Genomic DNA, 27,434 nt, shown 5'->3' on the forward strand with positions numbered 1-27,434 from the left:
TGAAGACACTAAGAGTGAGGTTCTGAAAATTACATTTATTAACAGTTTTATGTACATTAGGTACTCTACCCACACACCAAAGAGACTGAGGTAACAAAATACCCTTTTGTACAGTGAGTTAGGAAACATGGTTACATTTGGTCCTTTGTACCTGAGAAGCTGAAAATAGCTGTTGTTGACAGACATCCGATGAAAACTCATTTACTTCTAATTACAGACTTCATTAGGACCTCTAGAACCTACCCTCCGAGCAAAGCAACCCAGTGACATAACCCAGTGAAGCACAGGGCTGCTGGGACCAGCACCCTCTACACCACCAGTGACCAACGCCTTTTGACCTCAGGGTGAACGCGATTCTGGGCATCAGCTGTGCTCTGCATCCCCTTTGGAGCCCTATGGCTTGTGGCATAAAAGGGCCCAGCTCCATCACAAACAGACTGCAAGGCCACCAGGGGAGCCACTGCCACCACTTCTGCCCCCAGCAGCCCTGGCCCAGGACAAAGCACAAAGGGGCTGCGGTGGCAGCTGCCTCCTCAGGAAGGCAGACTCCTTCAGCCTGTTCTGTGCCTGCCTTGAAGGAAAATAATAGAGATTCATTTTACGTCCCTGCAGCAAACTTATCATCCTCCCTTCATCACCTCTGGGAATTTCCAGTGAGCAGCAAAGTTCCGATTCATTTAGAGAATTTCATTATTTTTTTCTTTTTAGATCCATTCTCATCTCCAGCCAACCCGCTGGGTTCCATTTTGTTCCTATAATCAGAGCAGGAGGGTAAAGGCAATGAAAATAGCACCACAAGAATTCTGCACCCCTTCCAGGTAGTTGGGCAGGGGTTGGGAGGAGGATTTAGTGGTGACTCACTGACACAGGAGCACCATCCCAAACCAGGACCATCTCGTTCATATTTCAGGTAACAAAAGCTTTCTGCATATATATATGCTGCTACATGACAATAGAATGTAACTATAATAAACTACAATCCTCTATTAGCAAGAATAGCTCTATTATCACTGCACATATTCATATGAATGTATATACTTTTGCCACAGAGTATACATTCAGGTCCCACCATCCACTGGAGTTCTATAAAAATAGGCTTTTGTCTTTCCTGTAGAATTTCCATCACCAGAATGACATGAGTTGGTTCACCACACATAACGAATTGCAGAGTGTTACTTAACTGAGATCCCATCGGTCCAAAAATCATAGAAGGGAAAATACAAATGTGGACTTCAATAATTAGAGCACAGGTCATGGCTTGACTGCATCTAACTACCTAGCACATCCATCCTGAAGGAGAACAAGTGCTCTGCTCTGCGTGGTTCTGCCATTGCTAGAGAAGAACTGGAGCTTACATGACTTGAGATGAGACAAGGATATGGAAATGCATACGTTGCTACTGCAACATGATGGCAATCAGCAGAAGCACTGAGACTGCTGCTGTTCTCAGCTACCCTACTCCAACCATTCAGTGCAGGCACCGCTTGGTCAAAAAAGAAAGTGCACGTAAATTATGACCAAAAAAAAGCAAAATGAAGCAATGCAGCATTAGTTAGGGCAGTCTCTGCAGTTTTAACAAAAATATGAACAAGGCCAGCCGATTTAAACAGCTTACAAAGCTTCTGTGTCAAGTTTTCAGAACCAATGAAAGGACTTTCTTATCAGCCCCTCTGTCCAGTTGCAACCAAAACGTTTGCCCCAGTTCTCTAAATGCTGAACTCACTGGCAGGAAAGGATGAATCAAAGCCTGCCAGGAATTGTCTTAGCCAACCCATGGCCAAAGAGCAGGTGGAACAATTTGAGCCATTTGTATTAAAACAACACCTTTTTTCTAATTAGAAGAGATGAAAAAGACTGTCAATTAAGTACAGTTAAGAGGGCCAAAAAAAACAAAAAATAATTCTCAGACTGACTAAAGTAGTTTATTCTAGCTAGTAAAACCTCAAAGTGTTTTATATTCCAGGAGATTAAAACACAACTAAGTCTTTCAATGGAAGTGGAATTCAGAATTCACTGTTAAGCTAACTCGAGCTACTTACGTCAGGAATCTGAGCAACTCTTGCACAATCTAAGAACCTCTGCTCACAGGCATTAACAGATGTTAAATTTTACACACAGTTCTCACAGTGTTCAGCAGCTTCTGAAGCGTGCAGTGCAATTATTGTTAATAATCAGGAAACTAAGACTGTATTAACAACACAGAGTGCAATGGACCTACAAAGGCTGAGAAAGACGGGGTTGAGGCTGAAACTTGCAGTTAGGCACAACATATTCATGAAGTGTAAGATCACTTAATAGTCACAGACACCCATCACACAGTGTCTGGTCATGGAAGGAAGAGCTGATTCTGGTTCTGTCTTGGCTCCTGATTTCCTTACTTCTGTGGATGCAAATCAGACGTTCAGCATGAAGTGAAAAAATAGTTTATTACATTAATTTTTCTGCTTTTCCCTTTCTGTAATATGGGAGGAAAAAAGAACAGGGGAAGATAAACGCCTGGCAGGACCCTGATTCCAGAGTGAAAATAACATGCTAATAATAAAGTTTCGTAGAAAAAAAAACACACGTTCATGAGAACTGCCATTTTGTGTAATAGCTTTAACATACATTCACAACCTACACTGTTACAGCTACAGTGTAATTTGTGACTACATTAAATACAAAAGGAGCGCATAAACATCTGGACAACAGATAAGCAACGCATCTTCCTTTGATCTTCTTCTTCTGGTTGATGAGATGCACGTGTCTTTTTTTTTTTTTAATGTTTTGTTAGAGATGCAAGCAAGCATCTAAAAATTAAAGATTTTTTTTCTTAGATATGCACAAGTGTAATTTAAAATAATTACCTCCAAGCTATATTTTATGTAGTTATTTTCAATCTTGAGAAAGTGCTGTTAGTAACGTAAATAAATAACTCCTGAAAAATAGAAGTTTCTATAGGGAAAACAAACAAACACAGACCTAGCCCAACTGGGTGCTAGTATACTATTGTACATTTTCTGCTAGGTTTAATAGAAAAAGTCAAATGAAGAGCTTTTACCCCTCCAGAGTGTTAGAGATAGTTATTCGAGTAAGTAATTATCACCCCCTACCAGCCACATCATTTCACAACAGGATCTGCAGGCGTAGAGTTGGAAAGATCTCCATTGCTTGCTTTAACAGATTCTTCTATAAAAACAGAAATTGGAGACATGGATTACAGTTAAGATTTTACTAAAGGCAGTAAGAACAAGATCTTAGCCTATGTATAGCATGCTGATGTCACAAAACATTTGATACACTGTACCACATATGCTAACTGCCCTCGCAGCACAAAGGATCCCTGCCCTATGGAGAAATCCATGTTTGGGGTGAGAGGTACAAGTAACTGCAGTCCTACAAATGTTCTCCTGAAGAAGCCAAGGCATATATCTAGCGTTACCACAATGCTCCGAGATGGCTTTTTGAGTAGGACAGTTATTTGAGAAACTCCACAAACATAAAGTATAAATCCACACTGAAGACCTCCTTCTTTGCAAACTGCTTTGGCTCGGTGATCTGGGAGGTAACCATGATTTACATCACTGTCAGAACTACAGAGAAAAACTATTTGCCAATTCCATTCTTTATCATACAGCTACATTCAGCCATGAGAACCCAAGACTCTAAGCAACTTGTGACTGAACTGCACTTCTACATCTTACTCCTCTCATTTCTTGGAGGATAGTTTTCCCATACTCAGGGAAGTTTCCCATAATTCATGAAGGAACATACATGGGCATGCACTCAACGTGTCAAATTCCCACGATGCCCAAGTCAAGAAACCATAGCACAGATGGAGATCTCACCCTTGGAATGTAACTCAATGGTAGACCAAAACACTTTATAAACATTAAACATACAGAAATCATGCATGTAGTATTTGCATTATGTGTCTACATAAAGTGAAAAACAGCTGCCAAATGACAGCTGAGAAACACTAGTTTATATTTCACATCAGCAAAGGTTTTGCAGAAAAGGCTGTCATTAACAAAGTCAGGAATGAAGTGGGTAAGTATGATGCTGAAGTCACTGAATTTAATATTACTGCAAGTGTGCAGTTCTCCCTGCTCTCAACTTTTGTTCTCAGAAATCCAGTTTGAAGTTTCACTTTTCCAAAGAAGGTCTCAGTGAGGTGTTCTCAACTCCTTAATTATCCTCAACCCTATAAAACTCCCTCAGGAATACTGATTCAAGCCAATAGCAAGGAAGTGGCTACGGAAGAAAGCATCTGCCCTACAAAACACACCTTCAAGAATCAAAGCACTCCATATGCAATATTCACTCACCTTCTCTTTCTTTCTTTTCCTGGTTTTCTTCTGCTGCAGTTTTATCTGCTCTGAAAAATATTCTTGCACTACTTAACGAAAAATAAAGGAGTTCAAATTCCTAAGTAAAAAGATACAGAAGAGGAGTGTCAGTGTTATCACAACAATGAATTCACATACAAATCAATGTGATTGTTCAGAAGCAACAAAAGCAATTAGATGTCGGTATCACAATCATTTCCCACTCATACCCCACTTACACCCATCTTACAGGACACAAGTCAGCCAGAAACTTTTAAGAGTAATTTAAGTAAAGCAGCATCACTGCAATATGTATGCTACTGAGGCCGAGTGTGAGGTTTGCAGCCACAGTGAAAACGTGGAACTGTTTGCCCACAGAAGCAAAGCCCATGCAACCCAATAATTCAAACAGCCGCACGCTCAGTTACTGACCAAGCAGTAACTATTCATAAACAAACGCCTGCAGATGTGTCCCACAGCCCCCTCAAATCAAAAGCAAAGGAGAGAGACAGGAAGCATTTACACTTCAGTTGAACCTAAATATTCAAATACATCTTTGTTCTTCTGTTTGACAACTGGTGTGCATCACATGAACTCAGAATTCACACCCAAGAAATTTGGTTCACGGTGTTTCTTGTAACAAAGATTTCCCTACAACATTCTCTCCTACCTAAACATAAAGGTTTCAGTTGCATTAAGAGTTCTGTCTAGCAGACAAAGACTTCCAGCCAACCACCTTGAACTCCTGACTCACACAAACATCAGAAACGCTTATGACTTTGTGGCCTTCCAGCACTTGAAGGGAGCATATAAACAGGAAGGGGAATGGCTGCTTACGAGGTGGATAGTGATAGGACAAGGGAGAATGGTTTTAAACTGATACAGGGGAGGTTTAGGTTAAATATTAGGAGGAAGTTTTTCACTCAGAGGGTGGTGACACAATGGAACAGGTTGCCCAAGGAGGCTGTGGATGCCCCATCCCTGGAGGCATTCAAGGCCAGGCTGGATGTGGCTCTGGGCAGCCTGGTCTGGTGGCTGGTGACCCTGCACATAGCAGGGGGTTGAAACTAGGGGATCATTGTGGTCCTTTTCAACCCAGGCCATTCTATGATTCTATGCCATCCCCTTCAGACAGCACACCACCTGAGTCTTCATGCTCATTTTTTGCATTGTTTTTCTAGGCAGTGCTTTATGTGTCTTAATGTTATTTATTCTCGATAAGCTCCTTCACAAAATAGCTACCAGAACTGCACTGACACAGAACAGAAGCAGACCCGAGCTCTACCTGTAAGCAAACTTCCAGTCGCTTGTGGGTAAGGTTCATAGTTTGTAGCAGTTTTTCATCTTGATTAATTGACTGCACGTTCTGTTGCTTAGCTACTGCTCTTATTTCCTTCACATACTTCTCTCGAACAGACTGGAACCAGTGCAGCGAATCAAACTCCTGGTACTGATCCAACAGCTTCAGAATGTAAGCCACACCTACAGTCATTAACAAAACACACGCCAAAGTCAACATGTAATTTATAAGACATTTTGAGAGTGTTTTTAATGGATCAGGTTAATCAATAATTCTCATGCAAATAGAATTCAAACTGCAATTGATTTTAAATTAAATCTAATGGGAAGAAAGTCATAATAAAGAATATCCAAAGATTTGTATAAACTCTAATCTACTGCCTGCAGCTTTGAAAGAAATCAGGGAGTACCCATCTATGACAAAACCACCTGCTGTCGTAACTAATTATTCCATGCTAAAGAGATTCTGAGCCAAACAGCCCACAAATCCATTGTGCTGGAGTCAAGGCAGTCCAAATTTAAATTAAGGGAAATGGGAACTCACAGAATTAGAAAACTATTCCTGCAAACATCGGTTATACTTGCTTACCTGAAGACCCATCAGCATGCTGAAACTTACCCATTGCAAACCCATCATCAGTGAAGGCTGCCCCACTTTTGTTCTTCTTGTTCAATTTCTCCTTGCAACTGATTGAATGCTCTACAAAATTGAGGGTCTGAAAAAGTGAGAAGCTCTCTTGGAATCATCAGGAGACTTAACAGTATTATAAAGTTTAAAAAAGATAATCGTATGTCGTTAGATACAGACATAGCTGACCAAAATGTCCAAAACTATGGCATTTGTGCTTCCCATCATTAGGCATTTTTGTATGAAAAGCCCCAAAAACCTAAGAAAAGGACAAGGTTAGATTTTGGGAAACATTTGCACATGCATACGTAAAACACTTCTGAGTTTAACCGCACTGAAACACATTTTAAATGTAAAATGGACAGCATTTTCCTGAAACTGTGCTTATCAGAAGGAAATCCCACATGCAAGAAGAAAAAAAAGTAGTAGTTTTGGTCTTAACCCTTTCCCATCTCTCATTGCTACCACCATGACGTACTCATTCTCTCACAGTTCAAAATGTGGAACAATGCCATTTGAAAATTAGTTTCTCAGCCCTTGTTTTAGCTGGAGTAGAATTAAGTTTTCTTCCTAGTAGCAACTATGGTGCTGTGTTCTGAATTTAGGATATGAATAATGCTGATAACACACCAATATTGTAGTTGTTGCTGAACAGTGCCCAGTACTTTTTGGCTTCTTATACTGCCAGAAAGGAGCTGGGGGTGCAAAAAGAGCCAGGACAGCTGACCCAGACTGACCAAAGGGATATCCTACACCACACGGCATCGTGCTCAGCAAGAGGAGGGAGACACATTTGAAGTCATACTATTTGTCTTTCCAAAATACTGTTATGTGTGATGAGCCCTGCTTTTCTGGAGGTGGCTGAATATCTGCTTGCCACTGGAAGCAGTGAAAAAATTCCTTGTTTTCTTTGCTTTTGTGCACAGCTTTTGCTCTACCTACTGAAATGTCTTTAGCTGAATCTATGAGTTCTCACACTTTTACCTTTGCAATTCTCTTTCCTACCCCACCGTGTGGGGAATAAGCAAGCAGCTGCATGGCACTGAGCTGCCTGCCAGGGTAAAGCCACAACAAATAGGATGTCATGCCATGAAATGAAGCTCTTAAGAGCACTTAGGCCTTCAAACTGAACTGCATCCACTCAGTTCAGCTTGACTCACAAGAAAACTCATTAACAAAGGCAAGTTTAATTGCAGTAGAAAGGGACACAGTTTTACTGAAGAAGTTTCTGAAGTTACTTTTTGAGTGCTAGCATAAAGGTTGCCCTTTATGTTAGGTGTAAAGATAAGAAACACGAGGCTATGGATGAATGCTAACAAAGCCATGATTGAAGCAATTCCATTCATAATCAGGAACAGGTTGCCCAAGGAGGTTGTGGATGCCCCATCCCTGGAGGCATTCAAGGCCAGTCTGGATGTGGCTCTGGGCAGCCTGGTCTGGCGGTTGGCGACCCTGCCCACAGCAATGAGGTTGAAACTAGATGATCACTGTGGTTGTTTTCAACCCAGGCCATTCTATGATGCTATGAAAAAAGCATAACGTAGTCATTGACAGTCTCATTCAAAATATTTAAACAAACCTGTACTTTTTTTGTTTGTTTGTTTGTTTTTTTGAAGTGCTGGTACACACAATAACAATACTCACCAGTGGGGGAACAATAATGTAGAAGTTCCTCAAATGCATATTCTTTGGACTGCGGAATTCAGGAGCAAATACATCCACAAGCATTTTAAAGTACTCCGTTCCTTCTGCAAAGTTACGTGTGAGGTCACTAAGGACAGAGTCCAATTGCCTGCAAAGGACAAGCAATGTGTTACCTGCTTTCTCTTAGAAGTTTCTTTACTTAAGTAAAATCCCACTCGTCATCCTTTGGCCATACCTACAACCCAACATTCCAACCCACCTCTACAGCCACTTTCCACCATATACTTTGATTTTATTTTCACAAAAACATCCCATAGAATAATTGCTTATTTTCCCCAAGGCCTTAAATATCCAAGAAACAGATGTCAGATGCAGTGAAAAATTCCTGTTAGCCATCAAATATATTATCAAGAAACCAGGTTCTGAAACAGGACTACAAGTGATACTTTTATATTCTTTTTTGGTTTTGGAAGAGTATGCTTCATTTATTCTATTTTCAACATTTTTGCACAGAACTAATTGAACTTAACACACACAAAAGCAACCAACAGTTGCACTTACAGCTTTAGAATTAAAACCCTTTCCTCTCAACCCTGGCCCAGACCCCAAAGTGTGATGTTAAGATACCTCGCTGCTGTCTGTGTTTCTTCTGAGAGTCCTTCTTCTTTTACCAGCTCTTCAAAATTAACAATATCTTCCAGATCAGGAACGAACCTGAAAACTTACTGCTTGTTAGCATTACATTCAACTAGTTACATTCACTGGAGCATATACCATAATTTATAATAAAATTAAAATCTTGTGGGCTCAAACTACTTAAAATGATATCATTTCTGCCATACTCCTACCTGAGTGCCGTTAAGCCCACTTCTCAACTCACACAAAGTTGTTTATACTTCTGCTTTTACCAGGCTACCATCTGTTCTCCCTAGTCCTCACTCTAGATAACTACAAGTTTACTAATATTTGCAAGAAATCTATTCCTTGGTACATATGGTCTCTAGTTTTCAATGACCTTATACAAGCACACAACTCTATGGAAAGAAGCATCAAACAAACATTAATTTCATTCTTAAATTCCTCAAGTCTAGCCCTATTTTTTCCTTTAACGCACCCTCTTGAAGTGATTAACATCAGTAATCATAGAATCACAAGGTTGGAAACAACCTGTAAGATCATCTAGTCCAACCATCTTCTCATTACCACTGCTATCACAAACAAACCCATACCTCGTAACTCATCATCCAGACACCTCTTGAACACTGCCAGGGACGGCAACTCCACCACCTCCCGGGGCAGCCATTCCAGTGTCTGATCACTCTATAGGAGAAAAAGCTTTTCCTCGTGTCTAACCTAAACCTCTTCTGGTACAACTTGTGGCCATAAGTCAGTAATTACTGCTTTTTTTTTTTTTTTTTTTTTTTTTACTACTAATGACTTACATGTGCAGTTAGCTCCTTCACAGTGTATTTCCATATAATTTTGAGGGCTCTTGGCATTTTATGACAATGATTGACTAAGTCTGAGTTCAGACTCTACTTCTGATGATTCCACTTCAAGAAAGGCATAAAAATGGACTTCTTAAATGTATCATGTAACCAAATATTTATGAAGATGGGTGATAACTTTTTCAAAGAACATCAGCAAAAATAGGAAGCAAAGAAAAAAAACCAGAAGTACCTAATTGCACTGCTGCAGCAGTGAAGACCACCAGATCTTATCATTCTTACGTAGCCCATAGCATTGCCTTCAAAAACAAGAAAAAAAACAGGGAAAGAATTAGTCTTTATTTAAAGAGAGAAACATAAACATACACCCACTTCAGTATTCCTGCAATATCTGAAATGTAAGTTGCCACATGGTCTCAACAAAGAAGTTGCTTTAAAAACCAAGCAAAATAAAATATTACACTGAAAACCAATGTCAATAATCTGTCCAGAGGATTAAAACCCAAATCCATAATCTAGCTGTGTTGAGTTCACTTGCATGACAGCCTAAGGGCCAAATTCTCTCCATCAGGCACATGAAACACTTGCAGGTTCTGATCAGTCCTACACATCAACAGTATCCATGGCCAAAAAAGCTATCACAGTGTCACGTGTGACTTAAAGTTACTTCAGCTGGATACACAGCCTCTGCCTGAAAAGCACAAGAAGGTTTGGCTTTGTTTTCTGGGAAACACACTCAACCTGGATAGAAGTCATTTCCATAATAAAGAGGAAAACCAAAAGGAAACAGGTTTCTATGCAAGTTGCCTTAATCTAAAATGTGTCGACACACAAGGCCCATTTCTGTATAATTAGATGAGACTATTTATTTTCCCAGGTTACAGGAGAAGTCCATTCCATCTGACTAGAGTTGTATCTAGATTTTAGCTTGCGCTAAGAGTTCAGTTACTAGACAATGAAGTCTAGAGTTTCCACTTACTAACATTTATAACGCTCTTTTAAATAACATTTCATACCAATTTGACTTATGAGTTGTCTGAACTGGTCAAGGTAGCTCTGGCCATCTGGAGTTATTCCAAGTTTTCTGATGCCTCGGTTGAATTTATCTGCTCTTTCAAACGGATACTAGAAAAATATATTAATTTGTAAAGAACTGTCAGAATTGGCTCTCCACAAAAAGTCTATTTTTTCATCACATCAATACATTTGTATTTACAGTATATTCCATTCTCACACCATAGCTTCAGCTTAGTTGTTTATTTTTTAATTATATACATTGCCCATCCCTAACAGTTTGCAAAAATCATTTGACTAAATCACTTCTGTAATCTGGAGAATGGAACAGAATCATTGCTGTGAATAAGAAAGTACTCCTAGAAGAAATAAGCATTCAACACGCAAAGAACCTGACAGCATATTTTACTGAAGTATGTCACATTCATGTTTTTAAAAAAAAAAAAAAAAAATCAGTTTTTCAGCATAGAAAATTAGACTCTAGTATCCAAATCTTGATATATTTGAATAAACACTACATCTTCACATCACCTTGGATTCTGACAATTGTTAAACATTACTTGCATCTCAAGTTTAGGGTCCTCCAACAGACTACAACTGCATCAAATCATTGTTTTCAAGTCACTGACGGAATTATTTTTGCCAATTCCATAGTAAAGAAAATAATCACGGAGAAAATAGAATGAAACAAAGCCAACCCAAACATGGAAATTCAAAACATTCAATTTTGCTTGGAAAAAAAGTTGTCATTTCGTCTGGAAACGCACATATAAATAATAGGAAAGTTCTCAAATGTTATGGCTCAGTGTACCTACAGGCACACAAGACCAGCACTACTTTTTTTTTTGACAGGTTACTCACAAGTCTTCAAAAATTACTATACCTTGTGATCATTTTGATCCTTGACTTCCCTGAAGAATCGGATGTCTTTGATAAGCCTGGATTTGATATGTTCGTCGTACATGAACTGGCTAAAAATATAAAACTTTTTCCTCAAGAACTGATACGTGAAGTTGACCTGGAATAAAATAAACAGTCAAACCAAGAAAGTTGTAAAAGCAACATGCATCTCTAATGACCTCTGTTTTATGGCTTACAAAGTAACTTGTATTTATGATAATGTAGGAAACTTGTCAATTTATTTCAATCTGCTATTCTCAATTTACCTTCCTAATTTCACTGATCTAAAAGAAAGAGAAAAAATTCCTCTTCCTGGAAGGCCTCCAGAAAGGGCAAAGGGACCAAGGAACACAGTAGCTATTTCAGTTTGCTGACCTCCCCTCACAGCCAACTATTTTACATCTGGAATATCCTGAAACTGTCCTTTTGAAACAATACAAACATTTGAAGTTGAAAAGGGCATCACACATGCTCAGTGTCTTCATTCAACTCATGGAATCTGTACCAACACCTTGACAAACCTTCTTGCTTCCTCAAAAGTTTCTAAAGTACTCTACCACGAAATAGAGCACGCTTTCACCGTACACATCTCAATTACTTCTCGTGTCTGCATAAACAGCCTTACTGGTGATCTGAAGTTAATAAAGCACCAAAATCTGCATCACAAAGAAATGAATGAAGTAACAAGACAGTTTTTTGAGTGACCAAAATTCCCAAGATTAACTATTTCACAAACAAAATCATTCACAGAATAGAGCAAGGGAAGTTACTTCTCACAGTGCAAGGAAGCATGAAAACCTTAAGGTTTCTAACAACCACTTGCATAGCTTGTGCCACGCTCAAGGTTTTGGCTTCAGTGATCACAGATCTTCCTTTGAGAAACCAGGTCTCTTGAAAACTGATGGGATTCACATGGCCACAAGGATTAAGAGCACATTGTCAACAAGTGGTCAGATTTGTAAGGAGAGCTTTCAACTAAGCTAAGCAAGGGAATGGGGTGAAGCTTTGCATAACAGTTTAGAGTCTTTGGATGCTGACCTATTAGGAACCAACAGGGAAACACTTGCAAATGTCTCCGAGAAATTTAGGCTTGCTCCTTTAAAAAACAGGATACAGTTGACAGCCTAACAGAACCACCTCCATACCAACACACAGCATCAGTAACAAATAAGGGGAGCTAGAAGACACTGTAACTAGAAAGCTATCATCTAATTGCTGTCACTGAAGTCTGGACAGACAAATCCTTCAACAACCGAAGCACTGCAATTAAGGACTACAAACTGTTCAGAAGGGACAGGCAAGGAAGGAGACATGATGAGATTGCCTTTTATGCAAAAGAAAAAAAGAAAAATGGATTTCACGGACTTGTCTTTGAAAAGCAGCAATGAACAGTTGAGAACTTATAGCTGAAAATTTGAGGGCAAGCCAAAGGAAACATCATAGACAGTGCTCAGTATGGGCCACCCCTATCAAGAGGAGGATGCTGACAAAGCTTTTTCACATCAGCTACAGGAAGCACCACAGTTGTAGGCTCTGATCCTTCTTGAATACCAAAATCACCCTGATACCTGCTAGAAAAGCAGCACAGCAAGCTATAAGCAGTCTAGAAGACTCATGGAGAGCAGGTCCCAGATACTTTCTTAATCCAGGAGATAGCCCAACCAGAAGAGAAACATCATTGGACCCACTGTTTACCAACACAAATCAATTAATTAGAGAAGTCAACATTGGCAGCTGTGTGGGCTTGCAACAATCACGTCCTAGTGAAATTATGGATCCTGAGGAGAATAGAGGAAAAAAGACAGTTCCAGGCTAACAAACTTGCAGTTTAAGGAATTAGTGGAGGGGAGTCTCAGAGAAACTGCCCTCAGAGACAGAGGAGCAGAAAAGACCGGTCAGCTCTGGATATTTTACTTAGTGCACAAGAACTCTTGACTCCCATGGATTAGAAACCAGGTAAGGAAGACAGGAAATCAACACAGCTGCCTAATGTTCAACTAAAGTTTGAGAAGTAAATGCACAGGCAGTGGAATCAGGAAGATTTCTCCTGGGAATAATACAGGAACATTGCCTGGATGGATAGGGATAGCATCGGGAAAGTTACAGCACAGAGATGAACTTGGCAAGACATGTCAGGAATAATGATATGCCACTAGGAAATGCAGGGGTTCAACCTTCAGTGCTTCAACACATCACTCGTGAAATTTACCTGTACACTTTCATGCACTGTTAGAAGTGATATTCAGGAAATGCAAACAAAAAAAAACCACAAACTACCAGCTATGCAATAAATACTCACTGTTGTATTCATGATTCCTGTTCCATGAGTTCGAATCGAGTTAGCGACGTGTCGAATATTGATAGTGTTCAAGTGTTTGTTGTTACTAGTTCTTTCAATGAAGATCTGGGACAGGGGGAGAGGAAAAAGTTATTTGCTATACCCAAAACTACTATGAAAAATTACCAATCTAGGTAGGTCACATCCTGTTTTCTAAAAGCAGCTAATAGGTGGTGATTAGGGAAATAAAGAAAATAGAGCAAGCACATAATGAGCTTTATCTGGTATGTTCCTCCAGTCCCTGGAATGCTGTGATTCAACAATTCCCAGGCAGACGCTGCACCTAACTCTCTTCTTTACTGAGACTATAGTCCATTCATTGGCCCAAACTCTTCTGACATTGTTTATACTTTTGGTCCTACTGTATATCACGGCAGTGAGTTCCAACATCAAATTTAACAATGCCAGAAAAAGTACTTCCTTTTATTTAAAGCAGCTGCTTATTTTCACAGAGGTTACCCTCATTCTCACATGAGGAAACTACAGACATGGTTTCCTGTACATATTCTTCATGTCATTCACTGCTTCGCAGCTCTAACAATCCATCCTCTTATGTCCCTTTTTTCCCCAAAAAAATCGTGTACTTCATACATCCTTTTCTAGCAGAAAACCTGCCCTGTTGCAGCAGCCTAGCTTCAGAGCTTTTGACATTGAGTGATCTTACTGGCACATGATAATCAATGTATGTTTACTGAACATCTTCCAAGGTCTAGATAGGGTATCCCCAAAGATCTTCTAAAGCAGCAACAGCTACTGTGCAGTTTGTCATACATATATACAGCCTGGGTTGTGGTCTTACATGTATAATTTGCACTTGTCTTCAGCTGGAGCCAAATTCAGAGAACAAGTATAGAATCATCTTACCTGATTATTCAGATTGTAGAGGTAGCGAGATACAAACACATGAATATTTCTCATGATTTCCAAAACATCCAGACCCTGAAACATCACATATTATCAATTTGTATCATGATAATTCTCAAGAACCACTGACATGCCTAATCACTAGGACTTAAAAGCACTACTTCTGTAGTTACTTGAAAGCATTTTAGGAAGCAACGTTTTCTGTTTTCAAAAGTGAATCTCTCCACAATTTTAGTTCAGTGCCTGGAAGATGACACGTGGAGGGAAAAAAAAGAAATTCAGTTCACATTTCAAATTTACATTTCTGCCCGTTTCCGTTTCCAAATTCTTCCGAAATCAAGGGACGCGCAGCTCTATCCCACAAACACAAATTTACTTTTAAAATTCTGCTCTTCTCAGATTTCAGGAGACAACTTAATTGTCCAGGTTTCTATGGACACACAGATATCTATAAGAACATTAGCAGCTAGCTACTTTTTGATGTTATTTCATCCGATCTCTCTACAATACTAAGTCTGAAGTTTTATATTTACAGTGCAAGTCTGAAAATTGTTTTGCTTGATAATCTCTTGAATAACCCTTTTTAGTATTGCTGTGCATAGAGAGGATACTGTTTAATCTATACATTTTCCAGTTGTGCCAAGGATTGTGCCAGGATTTTGTGGGGAGTCAGGTACATGTATGTTTGTGTGTGTATTCTTGTTTTGAAGTGAAGCTCATATAAATTACTATTAGGAAACCAATGTTGTGAAATGATTTAACACTTTACAACTATATAATGAACAAACACCATTGGCAGTAGATGCCAATAACAAAAGCCAGAAATAGAAACTATCATTCACAGCACTTATTTTATATCTACTTAGTACAAAAGTAGTTCAATGTTGTCTTTCAATTCAGGAATAAAAAGCCAACTTGAGCACTAGAGGAAAAAAAAAGAGGCTGTCTCTCTAAGAGCTTTCCATAGTGCAAATGATGGTATGAAGCTAACTGTCTAAAATATCAAAAATATTACATGTTGGAGGGAAACAAATTGTACTTCTTTAGTATTCACCCTATAAACAGTGAGTGTCTATACTACTGACTTGGTATTAAACAGACAGTCAATATGACACCTTAATGGAACAAATGGTGCAGCATACCTGTTCCAGAGTCTGACTGGGAAGATGTGCTTCAGTCATACTTAAACCATAGCGCTGAGTTGCTAGGTTTCTCATTTCACTGTAGGTAGCCCAGTCATGTAGAGCCACAGTTGTTAAGTTGTAGAAGGTCTTGTCCAAATAGTGAGTTACATGAGCTGTAAATACATAAATAAAATGACCTAAAATTCAGCCTTTCAATTTAGCTACATAAGCAAGGAAAAAAGTAAAAAGATACACTAAAACAAATCATAGCAGAGATGAAAGCAAAGGGATCAGGAAAGTGTACAACGACTCACCTTTTATATCAATGAATCGATTGAAAAAACGTATTGGGTTGAGAAAGAAGAAGTGAGCTAGATCCTTCATACCAACTCTGAAGGGATTTCTGTCATCCAACTTTAGGTGTGTATGAACTGACAAGCGTAGGTCCTTCTCTATCTCCTTACATAATTTGTCCAGCAAGTGCTACTCGGAGACATAAAATTAAAAAATAATTAAAGAAAAATCATTCAGTCCCTTCAGAACTGACATCTCCTTTCAAATATGTTCTCAATCTTCTCATCTTAAGAAGAAAGATTAGATAATCAGACCTCATTCAGCAATTTGGTCTGATTTGCTGCAGAATATGTAACATCTGCTTTTGGACTAGCCAAAAAAAGCAGTTCAGAGGTTAAACCTAAGACTTGGGAAATCTGAACTCACATTTGCTCTCTGTCAAACATTCTTTATAATTCTAGGTAAGTCACTAAAGAGGTCACCCACATTCATAGTGCCTCTATTACTAAAAGCCAAGTATATACACTAAAAACAGTATTACACTTTAGGTATTCATACAAGCAGAAGCTGATCTGAAAAACTGCACTTCTCAGCCCGCACAGTTGAAACCGTAACTCAGATTTTGCCAGCTTATATAATTTAGAGGGCAGCATTTTCAAGTTCCTGGACAACACAGATACTACTACTGATATGTTGTAAATATTCAAGCTGGTTAGTGATCATTGTCTCAGTTACTGAAATACTTCACACCACCTCAAGGTTGCTAAGATATTTTTATACAATACATCAGGCCTGGTACAGTTGATACCGTCTAAAAGATACTCCAAACAGTGATGCCTTCCATTTCCTTTTCACATAAATTACCTCATTGAGCACTTCCATGATTTCTTTGTCATAGCACTCCAGAAGCACCTCATAAGATTCCAAATGTCTTGCATGCATCATAGCAGGAACACAGTCCCTCAGTGCACTAAACATATACTGAGAAAAGAAATTTTGATGTATAACCAACAAGTTGACAGACACATCAACACCTCAAATACCGAGTGCTCAAAGCTAATAAACAAATCAAAACCAACAGCATTCCCATTTTTATCAAAACAAGACTTCATTTACTACTACAGCTCCTTGTCCCTAGCACGCCAACCTTAGCAACCTTAATTGCTAACTTAATTATTAGCAATTTCATCTTCAACAATCTGTTCTACAATCTATATGCTATAACTGACCATGGCATGCACAACAATGGATCAGATCATTGATTTTATCAGGATTAGTATAACAAAGCATGATTCACTTCTACAGCAAGAACTTAATACTGCAAAGAGAGGAGAAGTGGAGTGAAAGAAGCTACAGGTCAGTTATCCCACACTGTATCACAGAACATGGAGTCAAGTGCAAACAAGGGCTTAAAATGCTCAAGTCTAGCAAAAAGTATTAAGTTCAAATTAGAGTGGAGACAGACACTTAAAGACAAATTTTTAGAGCACTAACAGTGCTCTTTGGATTTTGAGCAAAAATTGTTTTTATGTCCTCCAGGTTGAGTAACTCATTTGAGTTTTGCCTTTTTTTCGCTCCCCCTGCATTATTTTCCTTGTTTGCATACTAAAACTTTTTCCTCTTCTCCTTTGAATCCCTCCCACTACTAACATTATTACTTACATGCAGTCTAGCAGAATCAACTGCATTTTCATACACATCATCTAAATAGATTGGAAAGACTGCTCGATGCCAGTATAAGAAACAACAGTCACATTGTGCTCGAACTCTAGAATACAAGATCACTAATTAGACAAAGAATTGGAACAAGCTGTTCTTCTAACACAGCAATATATATACACTAGTGTGTTTAAGCTAAAAACAACTACTCTCCAAGCTGATTTTTTTTTTTACAGTTACTTTAATGATCCAGGTGCAATGTCCTTCAATAGCCTTTAAAAAAAAAAAAAGTACTCAGCATTTCTGTTTTCAATTAGTCTATTTACAAACAAAACTCTCATTTGCAAATAAGGGCTAGTCTGTGAAAAAACTAAGCCTTACTCCACAGCAAAATTTGAAATAATTTTCTTACTGCGTGCAATTAGCAGCCTAGAAGCAAAACATACAATCCTAAGCTTCCTCTGTAGTCAAACAAAAACAGAAACAGGCCCCTCCTGATACAGCTTGCACGCAATACTTACCCCATGATAAATTACTTTATCCCATAAGTCATCCACTGGAGGTCTCCATAAAATATACACAGTACAGATATTCACCTGGCTTTGAGATAGCTAACATTACACAATGAGTGCCCCTAAAATTACACCCACGGTAATAAAGTCTTTCTCATTTCAAAAGTAGCTACAGCAAATTTCACGTTAGAGAACTGACTACTTCAGTTTGCCTTACGGCCCAAGTACCAACAGTTCTAAAAGCTACCAGATTCTACACATAAATGCACTTGCAGTGACATTTATGGCTATTAGGTGATTATAGCTTGAGTTAACAGGAAGGCTTTCATTTAACATAAAGCCTAACCAGCTTCATGTCTTAGGAACTGACACAATTTCAAAATGATCAGAAGTATATTAATCTAGCCAGCCACAGTTAAGTAAAACATGACTTGTGTTTCCTACCCAAAGATTAGCAAGCTTCAGGTTTAGGTCTAGAATTCTTTCTGTCCATCCCTGGTCCACAACATGCAAAAATCGCAGCATGCAGCCACCAGATTTTGCAACTTGCCAACTGAAAAGCCAGCTCTCCTGCCTTCTATGTATTATAAGTCACTGCCTACCTCTCCGTAAGTTCACTGATCAAGTCTAGTTTTTTCAGAACTAGCTGGAGGGGAAGGAGTTCTTCATCTTTGAAAGTTTTCTGTTCGAAAGAAAAAGGCTTTGTAAGATACAACACTTGGGATCTCTTTTCCAACTTAAACATTTCTATGATTTTAAACAAAGGTTTGTAATAATCACAGCACTCACCATCTGTGTTCCCACACTTAACGCAAGGGAAACAATCAGTCGCCTCTGTTTTGTGCTGGGCCCATTGAGGGTGTTCTCAGCCAACACCAAAGCAGAAAGGACATCCAGGCGTTGCTCACTGTACTTTTTATCAGAAATGACCCTTTTCTTTATGACACAAAGACAGAAATTAAGAGGAAAGTTAGCCCGAAAGCAATAGCTTACCTGTCCTTTTCAAAGTGTATGAGTTTACTGTAAATTGGGTATTTCTGACAACAAATCAGGTTTTGTGAAAAGAGTTGAGTCCAGATTCACGTACTATCCATTCAGGGGTATTATATAACTATAAACTTGAAATATGGGTATGGTGATACAGTACAAAAATACTGTGTAAGCTGCATCTTGACTGTATGATAATTTTTGTTCTAAGGTACATTAGAAGTTGAGAACTTCTTCAGCCATATACATATACATAGGTCAAGTATGTTCACATATATTTATATACATAACAGCTTTTTAGAAGTACTTTTTTGAGAGGAACAGATGTCAGACAAACTGAGATTACAGCCAAATTTCAAATACATCAAACAATTTTGGCAATTAAAGAAATCTACTGTTAAAATTGTAATCTGTTTCACCTTACATTTGGCTGATAAGCAAAACGTGTGTTAAACTCACATCTTCCCACAAAAAAATTATGTACGTATTATGGTAGTGAGATGAGCAGTGAATTTACACTCTCACGAGAGCCCTGTAAGCCATCATATTAACCACTGCTATTTCACTAAGTGGATAATGACTTTGTAAATAAAAGCCTTCTTGCTTATAATTGCATCCAAGTGCTTTCTGAATGTAAACCAGAGATGACATTAAAAAAAGAAAGTCAGTCTGAAAATCACTGGAAACAAAAATTGAAGTGAATACAATGAGGATGCAGGAGTTAAGAGTAAGACAGGACCTCAACTGGGCAAAAAAAAAAAAAAAAAAAAAAAAGAAAGCCATCATTTGTGTTACAGTTTCCAGAATAAAACTCTGATTTACTGGAAAGTTTATGCATATACCTATTAGTTTTGCAAAACTAAGAAAAATACTTCCACTTGACATTAAGAATTAGAGTTTCTTTTAAAAAACCTTAGATAAATATAACAATTATTAGAACTTGGGTTACATACCTTGGCTACAGAAATGGAATGAAGAGCCTGATACTGCAGATGCTGAGAAATGTGTGTCACAGAATCTGCCACAACCATACTTCTTCGGTAAAACATGTGTTCTATTGCCTTAAATCAATGCCAAAACACAACAGTTGACGTATTTATCGAAACTGTCACCTTCAGAATTTGTTTTATGCTGGCTGATTCATCCACACATACAGATTCTTTACACTTTGAGATGTATTGACAGTTGCAATTAACCCTCAGAAACCGAGAAAAAAATCAAGCCATACAAGAGCGTAACTAGGCTTTGTTTTTTTGTTTCATGGTCATTTGTCTGAATAACCCAGCTCTGCTCAACAAAATTTTAGAGAGCAATTGCAAAGCAGACTATTTCCTTTTGGAAAAAGGCTGAATAGAAAATGCCAAATAAGGAAGCTGATTGCAAGTTACACCAATCAGTTCTGGTCTCCCAATCCTCCTGTACAAACCCAGTCTCGAAAAAGAAATCATGCAAAACTACTTCCTCATTCAGGTTCCCTATTTCATCATTTCCACTCCCATCCTTTTTTTTCCTCCCCCCCCCTTCATTTTAAATACACATGATATCTGATCAACAGTTCTCATCCAGTGACCTACCTTCAGAAGTTCCACAAGTCTGCACAGAGCTTTCACTGAGGTTTTGGTCATAGGTTTTTGCATTGACATGTAGAGATTCATTGTAGTTTTAATGATGGTGCTAAGACTATATGCATAAAGAAAACCCTAAAAGTAAAGTAATGACAGAAAAAAAAAATGTTTCTTTTTTCCCCACTACATATTATTCATACACACCAGACAATTAACTTTTACCCCTAATAGAGAACTCCCACCTGAGTTGGGAAGTCTGAGATGGATTTCAAAGCTGAAAGAGACCAAACCTGCCTAACAGTTATTAAATCGTATGATCATTAAACTTTCCTGGAATCTTTCAAATTAAGCATAGGTCAGTAAATTAGTCAGTGAAGCTCTCTCAAGAGAAATACTAAGAAGTCTCACCACTGAATATTTAGGCAGATTCACTTCCGCCATATGGGTATGCACCTTTTACAGGTTTACTTAAGAGAGCATCAAATAGGCATTTCAAGTTTTAGCTTACTTCTATTAACACAGAACTTCAGTGATCCCGTTTGACATCTAACAGCTTATACAAAAACCATCTACTTTTTGTATCATTTTTCATATCACCACATGCAAAGATTGCACACCTGAATGAAGACATTACAGCGGTTAGAAAGATCTTCAGCAAACTTATCCATGCGTTGCTCTTTCGACACGATAGATTCCATCTTTGTCATCCATGAGCTCACAAAGACATAATATGACTGCATATCTCTGGACAGGGAAACAAACAAACTGTGTTTAAGGAAGACTATCAGAAAGACTATTTCCAAAGCATAAATTCCTCCATGGAAAATATACTACAGGTTCAGTCCCTAGAGTTCTCTCAATTCCTGAAAGCATCTGAATCTCATTATAGCATACATTTCAGTTATCCTATCTATAAATAAGGATTAGTTAATCTGCCCATTATATCTGTGCAAGAATACCCCAAAGAGAGCCAAAACTTCTGTATTCTCTTCTTTCAAGAGAACAACAGCTCTCTATGGAGTACATACACTGAACTTCTTTAAAATTATATAGTAAATAAGTCTGCTAAAAATGTTTCTAAAGAGTAGCCAAAAAGTCCTCCATGAGTTGCTAATTTTTCCCTCTAAATTGAAATTTTTATAATGTACCATAACTTTCCACATCCATGCCATCTCTTCTCCATAAGATAATCTGCCTTAATTATACTAGTTATAGGAAGAAGCAGATTGAAACATAAGTAAGACAGCAGTGAAAAAATAATTTGCTCAAAGACAACATAGGCATGGAATTCATAGAATGGTTTAGGTTGGAAGGGACCTTAAAAGCCTATCCAGTCCAAATCCCATGCCATGGGAAGGCTGCTACCCCCCAGCTCAGGCTGCTACCCCCCAGCTCAGGCTGCCCAGAGCCCCATCCAACCTGGCCTTGAGCACCTCCAGGGATGGGGCACTCAGTACCAGTGTCTCACCACTCTGAGTAAGGAACTTCTTCCTAACGTCTAATTTAGTTTCCTCTCTTTCAGTTTAAAGCCATTTTTTCCTTGTCCTACTATTATGAGATTGTGTAATAGCTACCCCTTTTCCTCCCCCCAACCCCTCCTCTCAAACCAACTTCTACAAATAGGGTGAGAAGTAAACCTCTGAAATTCTCATATTTATTTCTGTCTCACCAACCAATTTCCACTTTCTTGGATTGGTTTGCAACAAAAACAAATCTTAGCCCTGTTATGTGCCTATGAAGTGCAGAGCTTCACTGTTCATAAGATTGACAACTCAGAAGTTTGGACTCAGCTTTTAAAAGATTTTTTGAAAGACCTTTGAGAAAGAAATGACCTGCAAGTGACACACACAGCACAAAAAAGAAGCCGTTTGACAAGTACAATTTCACAGACCATTAAATAAGTAATTGAAGACAAAGAAAATAAATGCTTGCAGAGGAAGTATCAGAGTAGAGAAGAAATCCCTCCATAAATTACTTAACCTAATGTCCATGGACACACAGAAACTAGAGAGGCTTAACAGAAAAAAAAAGAAAAAAGGCAGCTCAGGTTACTAGACATTAATTAAAAAAAAAAAAAAAGCTTAAAATATAAAAACAGTTACATGAGAAAAATCAGAAACTTAGAACCATCAAGAACTTTGTGATTTAGATCAAGTAATAACAGTTTTTCTGAGAGCATGAAAAAACACTTAGCTCTGACCAACATTTTTCAAGCAGCATTGTAGAAAGTGCACCAACTTTTTTCTTGCTATTTAGTGTACTAATGTGTTTTGTAGCACTGCTAAGTTTAGGAAAGAATAAAGAAATCCACGTGTTTACAAACAGCACAATGAAGTAATATTTAGTAGCATACTTGGTAAGTGACTGAGCCTTCTGCTGTAAGAAGTTTTCCCTTTGTGTTTTAATTGTATGAATACTTTTCTTGTCCAGAAGTTTGGCAGCAGCTGGTATCTTCTGAATCAGAAAGTTATCAGCAAACCAGATAATGTTTGCAGTTAACGTGATGGCTGGTACCTGTAGTTAAAAAAAAAAAAAAAAAAAAAAAGGGGGAGGGAGGTATATTTAATAAGTGTAGGGAAAGGCAATAGCAGATAACCAGTTCTAAATTATCTGAAAAAGGGTGATGGAATGGGTAAACAAATCTTTCTTTAATTGGATTGTGACCAAGGATCAGGGCTTATCAAGTACTCCAAAAGGAAGAATCTCCAGGTAGAGAACCTTCTTCCCTCATGGCAGCCAGACTTTAAATGAGGCTTAGGGAGGTGAACTGCTTTCACTTTTGCTCCCTGGGCTTGCTGGGCTAGTGAAGTGTCCCTTCACTAGGTGCTCAATCAGGTTGAGGCTGTGACTTCGGAATTAATGAATAATAAGTAATTACATGAAAACACTGTGGCACTATGCACACTTATCAAACATCTGCTTTTCATGCCCCTTATAAACCACAACAAACAATTCAGCTTCTTTTATATCTGCATAATCAGTTTCAAAGTATAAATGACCACATTTTAAAAAGTCCTCAAAAACATTTTCCTCTAGAAGTCCATTAAGGACATTACAAGCAAAGCTGTTACCACTCTCTGTGTTTCCTCTACAGTGTTACAGAATTTAACCATTCCTTAATGCTACCCAAAACAATAAAGCCCTGATCACCTTTAACTCAGAGGGCTTTCAAAACATGCATGCAACCAAGCCAAATCCCAGAGCATTTATTCAGTCCCACAACGTTCACACTTCAACCAACAACTGTTTGTCCTCACTGCCGTACTGAGAATAAACATTTTAATGGTAATTTAAAGTTATTTTACATTGCTGCTTACTAAGTATAAAACACAAAGTGAGTGCATGGGTTTTAGACCATCTTTTAAAACAAAGGAGAGAGGGGGAGGATGTTGTAAAAAGGCGAAAAGATTAAATCTATTTTCTGACTCCAATGGTGAACTGTGTGTTCCTTCTATTCCCAAGTCTTAAGCACACTGCACAGCCAAGAAAATTAATCCCTTAATTTATACAGACTACTCTTTTCCTCTTAATTATTAACAAAAAGAGCAAAGCACTCACCTTTTTGCAGACATCCAGCAATGACTTGTAAAATTTCTTGTCTATGGTCCGAAATATTTGAAAATGCAGTACAAAGAGGCCACAGATGCCTACATATTTATCCCTCTGGTCAATTTCTGAAGGTTCACCTGCAGAAACACACACACAAGAAAGCCCTTTTAGAAGTCTACTCACATGTTTAGAAACAGTGAAACTGACAGGAGAAACATCAGCTTGCATTACCAAGTTTGCCTTCAACATTTGCAAAGGCTGTGCGAAGAGTATGAGCAAATTCTTCAGCAAACGCGCTGTTCTTTGACACAGACACTCCACCATTTATGGAATCAAACTGCTGTTCTATACAGGCCTATAGGGAAAAAAAAAAAAAAGTTACAAAGCTGTGAAATTCAGGCCTCAAAGAAAAAAAAAAACTGCAAGAGAAGAATTATGCAAGGGTTCATTGGTATATGTCAGACGGTGCTTATTTGAAGTTGCAACCTTAAACTTCACGTGGATTTTGATATATGTCTAGGTTGTTTCATATACTAAACCACACAAAACATTAAAAACCTCTCTTATACTTAGCATTTAAAAAAAACTTAATGATTTAAAATTTCTGTCATGGGACACTTATAAAGAAATCACATGATGTGCTGCTAACAAGAAACCAGATGTGTATTTGTAATAGTATTTACTAATGTCCATTACCTAAGCAAGATCATCCTATGTATGATGTGGATCATGATCTCGTAGCATGAAAATAATCACAGCCACACAATAGTCAAAATGCAAAAATATGAACATTTTAGACTGTTTATATAACTGTTATTATAATCTTCAATAAGATTTCATTTGAGAAATTAGTCACGTATTTTTGTTAGGAAGAGGTGTTGGCAGGACGGGAGGGGAAATGAATGAATAACAGAATTTAAACCTATAATGAAGCTTTTGTACAGAAAGTCAAGATGAAAAAAAAACACATAGTTGGTAGCAGCACCTTGTGAAAGGAAAGGACAAATTATTTTTTATCATTTAGCAGTTTACTTGTAGCTGGAATTAAGTGAATCTATATATAGCCTGACCACCATGAAAATTTCTGGATGAAAGAAGAATTTCCCTGAGAATACACAGTTCTAATGCCAAGTTTGCTGTATTTCTTTCATTCTACACAACAGCAAGCATTAACTGCTACCATTGAAAGCTTGGCACAACTCTAGCACAAGGGAAGCAGAAGGATCTCACAATAGATCCACTACCTAGAACAAACCAAGCCAACCAAACAACAACAAAAATATACAAACACACACACACACACACACACACACACACACACACACAGAAAGAAAAGAAAGAAAATACACACAAGTGTGGCATCCTATTAAAAACTATGCTATAAACAATCTCACTTTACTGTCATTTTTCTTTACCATATTGGTGAACTTTGATTTTGTTACCTGAAATATCATTCCATCAAGTAACTGGCATTCCAGTTTCAAAAGCAACTTTTCAAATGGCTTCAGTTTATCTTCTTGAATCCCAAACTTGGAAGGGTTGTGATGGACAGATTTTAGCAGCCTGTAAGGAGAAGACATAAAAAGAATTTAAGACGTACTGACAGTTTACCATATCCTACAGTATTCTAATATCACTGTTTTGTGGAACAGGTTTTAATTGCCTGTATCTCTGCCCAGCAGTAACTCCAAAATTATTATTAAAAACAAAAAAGTCTGTTTAGGCTACTTACATTTAAACAACTACAATCTATTGAGGTTTTCATTGAAATTGTTCTTTTTCCACTAATTTAACAGCCTACATAATTGTTGATTCTTTACTTCTTGCTTTAGACAATGTTCTTACTCAAATCTATTCTAAAGCCTTTGATCAATATGGATACGAATAGTCTTAGGTCAAAATAAGATTTCTTATCTTATTTCTTATTTCTACACAAAATAAGATTTCTCACAAATGCATTTTATACCCCTCGAACCATTGTTCTTTCTCAACATACTTACCACACACAGCTTTTGGAATGGCAAACGTAAAATTCAGCATTAAAAACTTCCCTATGCTATTAGAAGGACAAAATGGGAGCTTTGCCCTGTTCCTTCCAGAGGTTTCTGGATAATGCTCGAGGCTAAAAAATTCCACGTCCCCAAACTAATTTTTTTGGAAGAAGACACATGCACATGCTTTTATCTTTTATGTCATGAGAGTGTTTGTCACACCTTCAGAGACACACCTCTTGTACATTGTCCAGTGATCTTTCAGAGTGGCATGATTGTCAATTATTTCATCCAGAGTGATTAAGACTGTCAGCAGTTCTCCCAGATGCTCATACATCGCCTGTTTGAAAAAGAAGAAAATGAAGAAAATGAATTTTATGCATATAAAATTCCAGTTCTTTTCAATATGTGACGAGCCAGCAAGGCATCAGCTAGAGAGTTACATCAGATTTCCTGGTTGCTTAAGTATTTAATATTATCTGTAATGGCAAACAAGGAAAAACAGTTTGCATGCAAGCATCCCCTCAGGTTCATTGATCTGATATTGAAGACAGGATTTGTAAAATTAGTTAAAAGCAGAAGCACATATTACACACAGTAACAAAGCATGCAAACACTTTTCAGCTAGGAAAGCCAGAGTCTGACAGGAACAAAGTAGCAGCCCTTTCCACATAAAGGCCAGAAAAAGCTGATTAAGTAAACACAATCTGTAAAGGTGACTCCAGACTGAAAGTTGTTCCTGAAATTCACTTTCTTGCTACTTTTCTCAGGGTTAATTAAGACAAATACATTAGCCAAAAAAATAGCATAAGCAAAAAGGCACAAAGTTATTCCCACCTGAAAATGAACTCCTGATGTCTCTATAATTTTAGGTGCATTCCTGTAAGTAAAATAAGTATTTTAACATATTTCTACTCCTTAGAAAAGAGAATTTTTACCACCTCTGTACCAAAGCGTGGTTTTTTGTTTCTTAAAGTATGTTTCTTCACTTACACAGTAAATTCAGAAAATAAGATAAGCCTCCAAATATGATGAAAGCATTTGTGAAATGTGTGCTATGATCAAATTTGGTACTGCAGTTTCAAATGCAAGGCATGTAACTGGTTTAAACCACTGATTTCATCCAGTGCACAAGTACTACAATTCCCAAGTCAGTTATGCTAAGCAGTCTTGATACAGTCCTGGGGCTCAAAAGTACAAAGTCACTTCACACATTCAGCTAAGCCATAACTAAGCTACACATCCAGCCTTTCTCACTCAGCACTACACAGAAAGTCTATCTTGTGCTGCAGTGTAAGACAAAAATGAAAA

The 27,434-nt window shown here is 38.0% G+C and overlaps 1 protein-coding gene across 3 annotated transcripts in view; it reads right to left on the minus strand.

The window, feature by feature from the left end:
• Nucleotides 1–15: 15 nt before the first annotated feature.
• WASHC4 (WASH complex subunit 4) overlaps nucleotides 16–27,434 on the minus strand; it is a 40,357-nt gene continuing 12,938 nt past the window's right edge. The window contains exons 8-34 of one of the 3 annotated variants that reach the window (XM_085227801.1): nucleotides 26,961–27,003; nucleotides 26,360–26,463; nucleotides 25,575–25,695; nucleotides 24,364–24,487; nucleotides 24,142–24,269; nucleotides 22,937–23,097; nucleotides 21,201–21,327; nucleotides 20,593–20,718; nucleotides 19,972–20,079; nucleotides 18,821–18,967; nucleotides 18,634–18,713; nucleotides 17,523–17,628; nucleotides 16,725–16,841; nucleotides 15,881–16,049; nucleotides 15,585–15,739; nucleotides 14,443–14,517; nucleotides 13,540–13,644; nucleotides 11,224–11,358; nucleotides 10,343–10,451; nucleotides 9,559–9,625; nucleotides 8,506–8,592; nucleotides 7,879–8,026; nucleotides 6,226–6,322; nucleotides 5,593–5,789; nucleotides 4,308–4,407; nucleotides 3,093–3,168; nucleotides 16–2,380 (exon numbers count right to left, since the gene is read on the minus strand). In XM_085227801.1, the coding sequence (XP_085083927.1) occupies nucleotides 3,101–3,168; nucleotides 4,308–4,407; nucleotides 5,593–5,789; nucleotides 6,226–6,322; nucleotides 7,879–8,026; nucleotides 8,506–8,592; nucleotides 9,559–9,625; nucleotides 10,343–10,451; nucleotides 11,224–11,358; nucleotides 13,540–13,644; nucleotides 14,443–14,517; nucleotides 15,585–15,739; nucleotides 15,881–16,049; nucleotides 16,725–16,841; nucleotides 17,523–17,628; nucleotides 18,634–18,713; nucleotides 18,821–18,967; nucleotides 19,972–20,079; nucleotides 20,593–20,718; nucleotides 21,201–21,327; nucleotides 22,937–23,097; nucleotides 24,142–24,269; nucleotides 24,364–24,487; nucleotides 25,575–25,695; nucleotides 26,360–26,463; nucleotides 26,961–27,003 (3,004 nt within the window). In that variant the 3' untranslated portion in view covers nucleotides 16–2,380; nucleotides 3,093–3,100. Of the gene's footprint in view, nucleotides 3,169–4,307; nucleotides 4,408–5,592; nucleotides 5,790–6,225; nucleotides 6,323–7,878; nucleotides 8,027–8,505; nucleotides 8,593–9,558; nucleotides 9,626–10,342; nucleotides 10,452–11,223; nucleotides 11,359–13,539; nucleotides 13,645–14,442; nucleotides 14,518–15,584; nucleotides 15,740–15,880; nucleotides 16,050–16,724; nucleotides 16,842–17,522; nucleotides 17,629–18,633; nucleotides 18,714–18,820; nucleotides 18,968–19,971; nucleotides 20,080–20,592; nucleotides 20,719–21,200; nucleotides 21,328–22,936; nucleotides 23,098–24,141; nucleotides 24,270–24,363; nucleotides 24,488–25,574; nucleotides 25,696–26,359; nucleotides 26,464–26,960; nucleotides 27,004–27,434 lie in introns of all 3 variants that reach the window. The other 2 variants (XM_085227809.1, XM_085227792.1) reach the window with 2 other exon arrangements.

This window comes from Meleagris gallopavo, chromosome 1 (genome assembly GCF_905368555.1).
Source record: "Meleagris gallopavo chromosome 1, MGAL_WU_HG_1.1, whole genome shotgun sequence".
Classification (NCBI taxonomy): domain Eukaryota; kingdom Metazoa; phylum Chordata; class Aves; order Galliformes; family Phasianidae; genus Meleagris; species Meleagris gallopavo.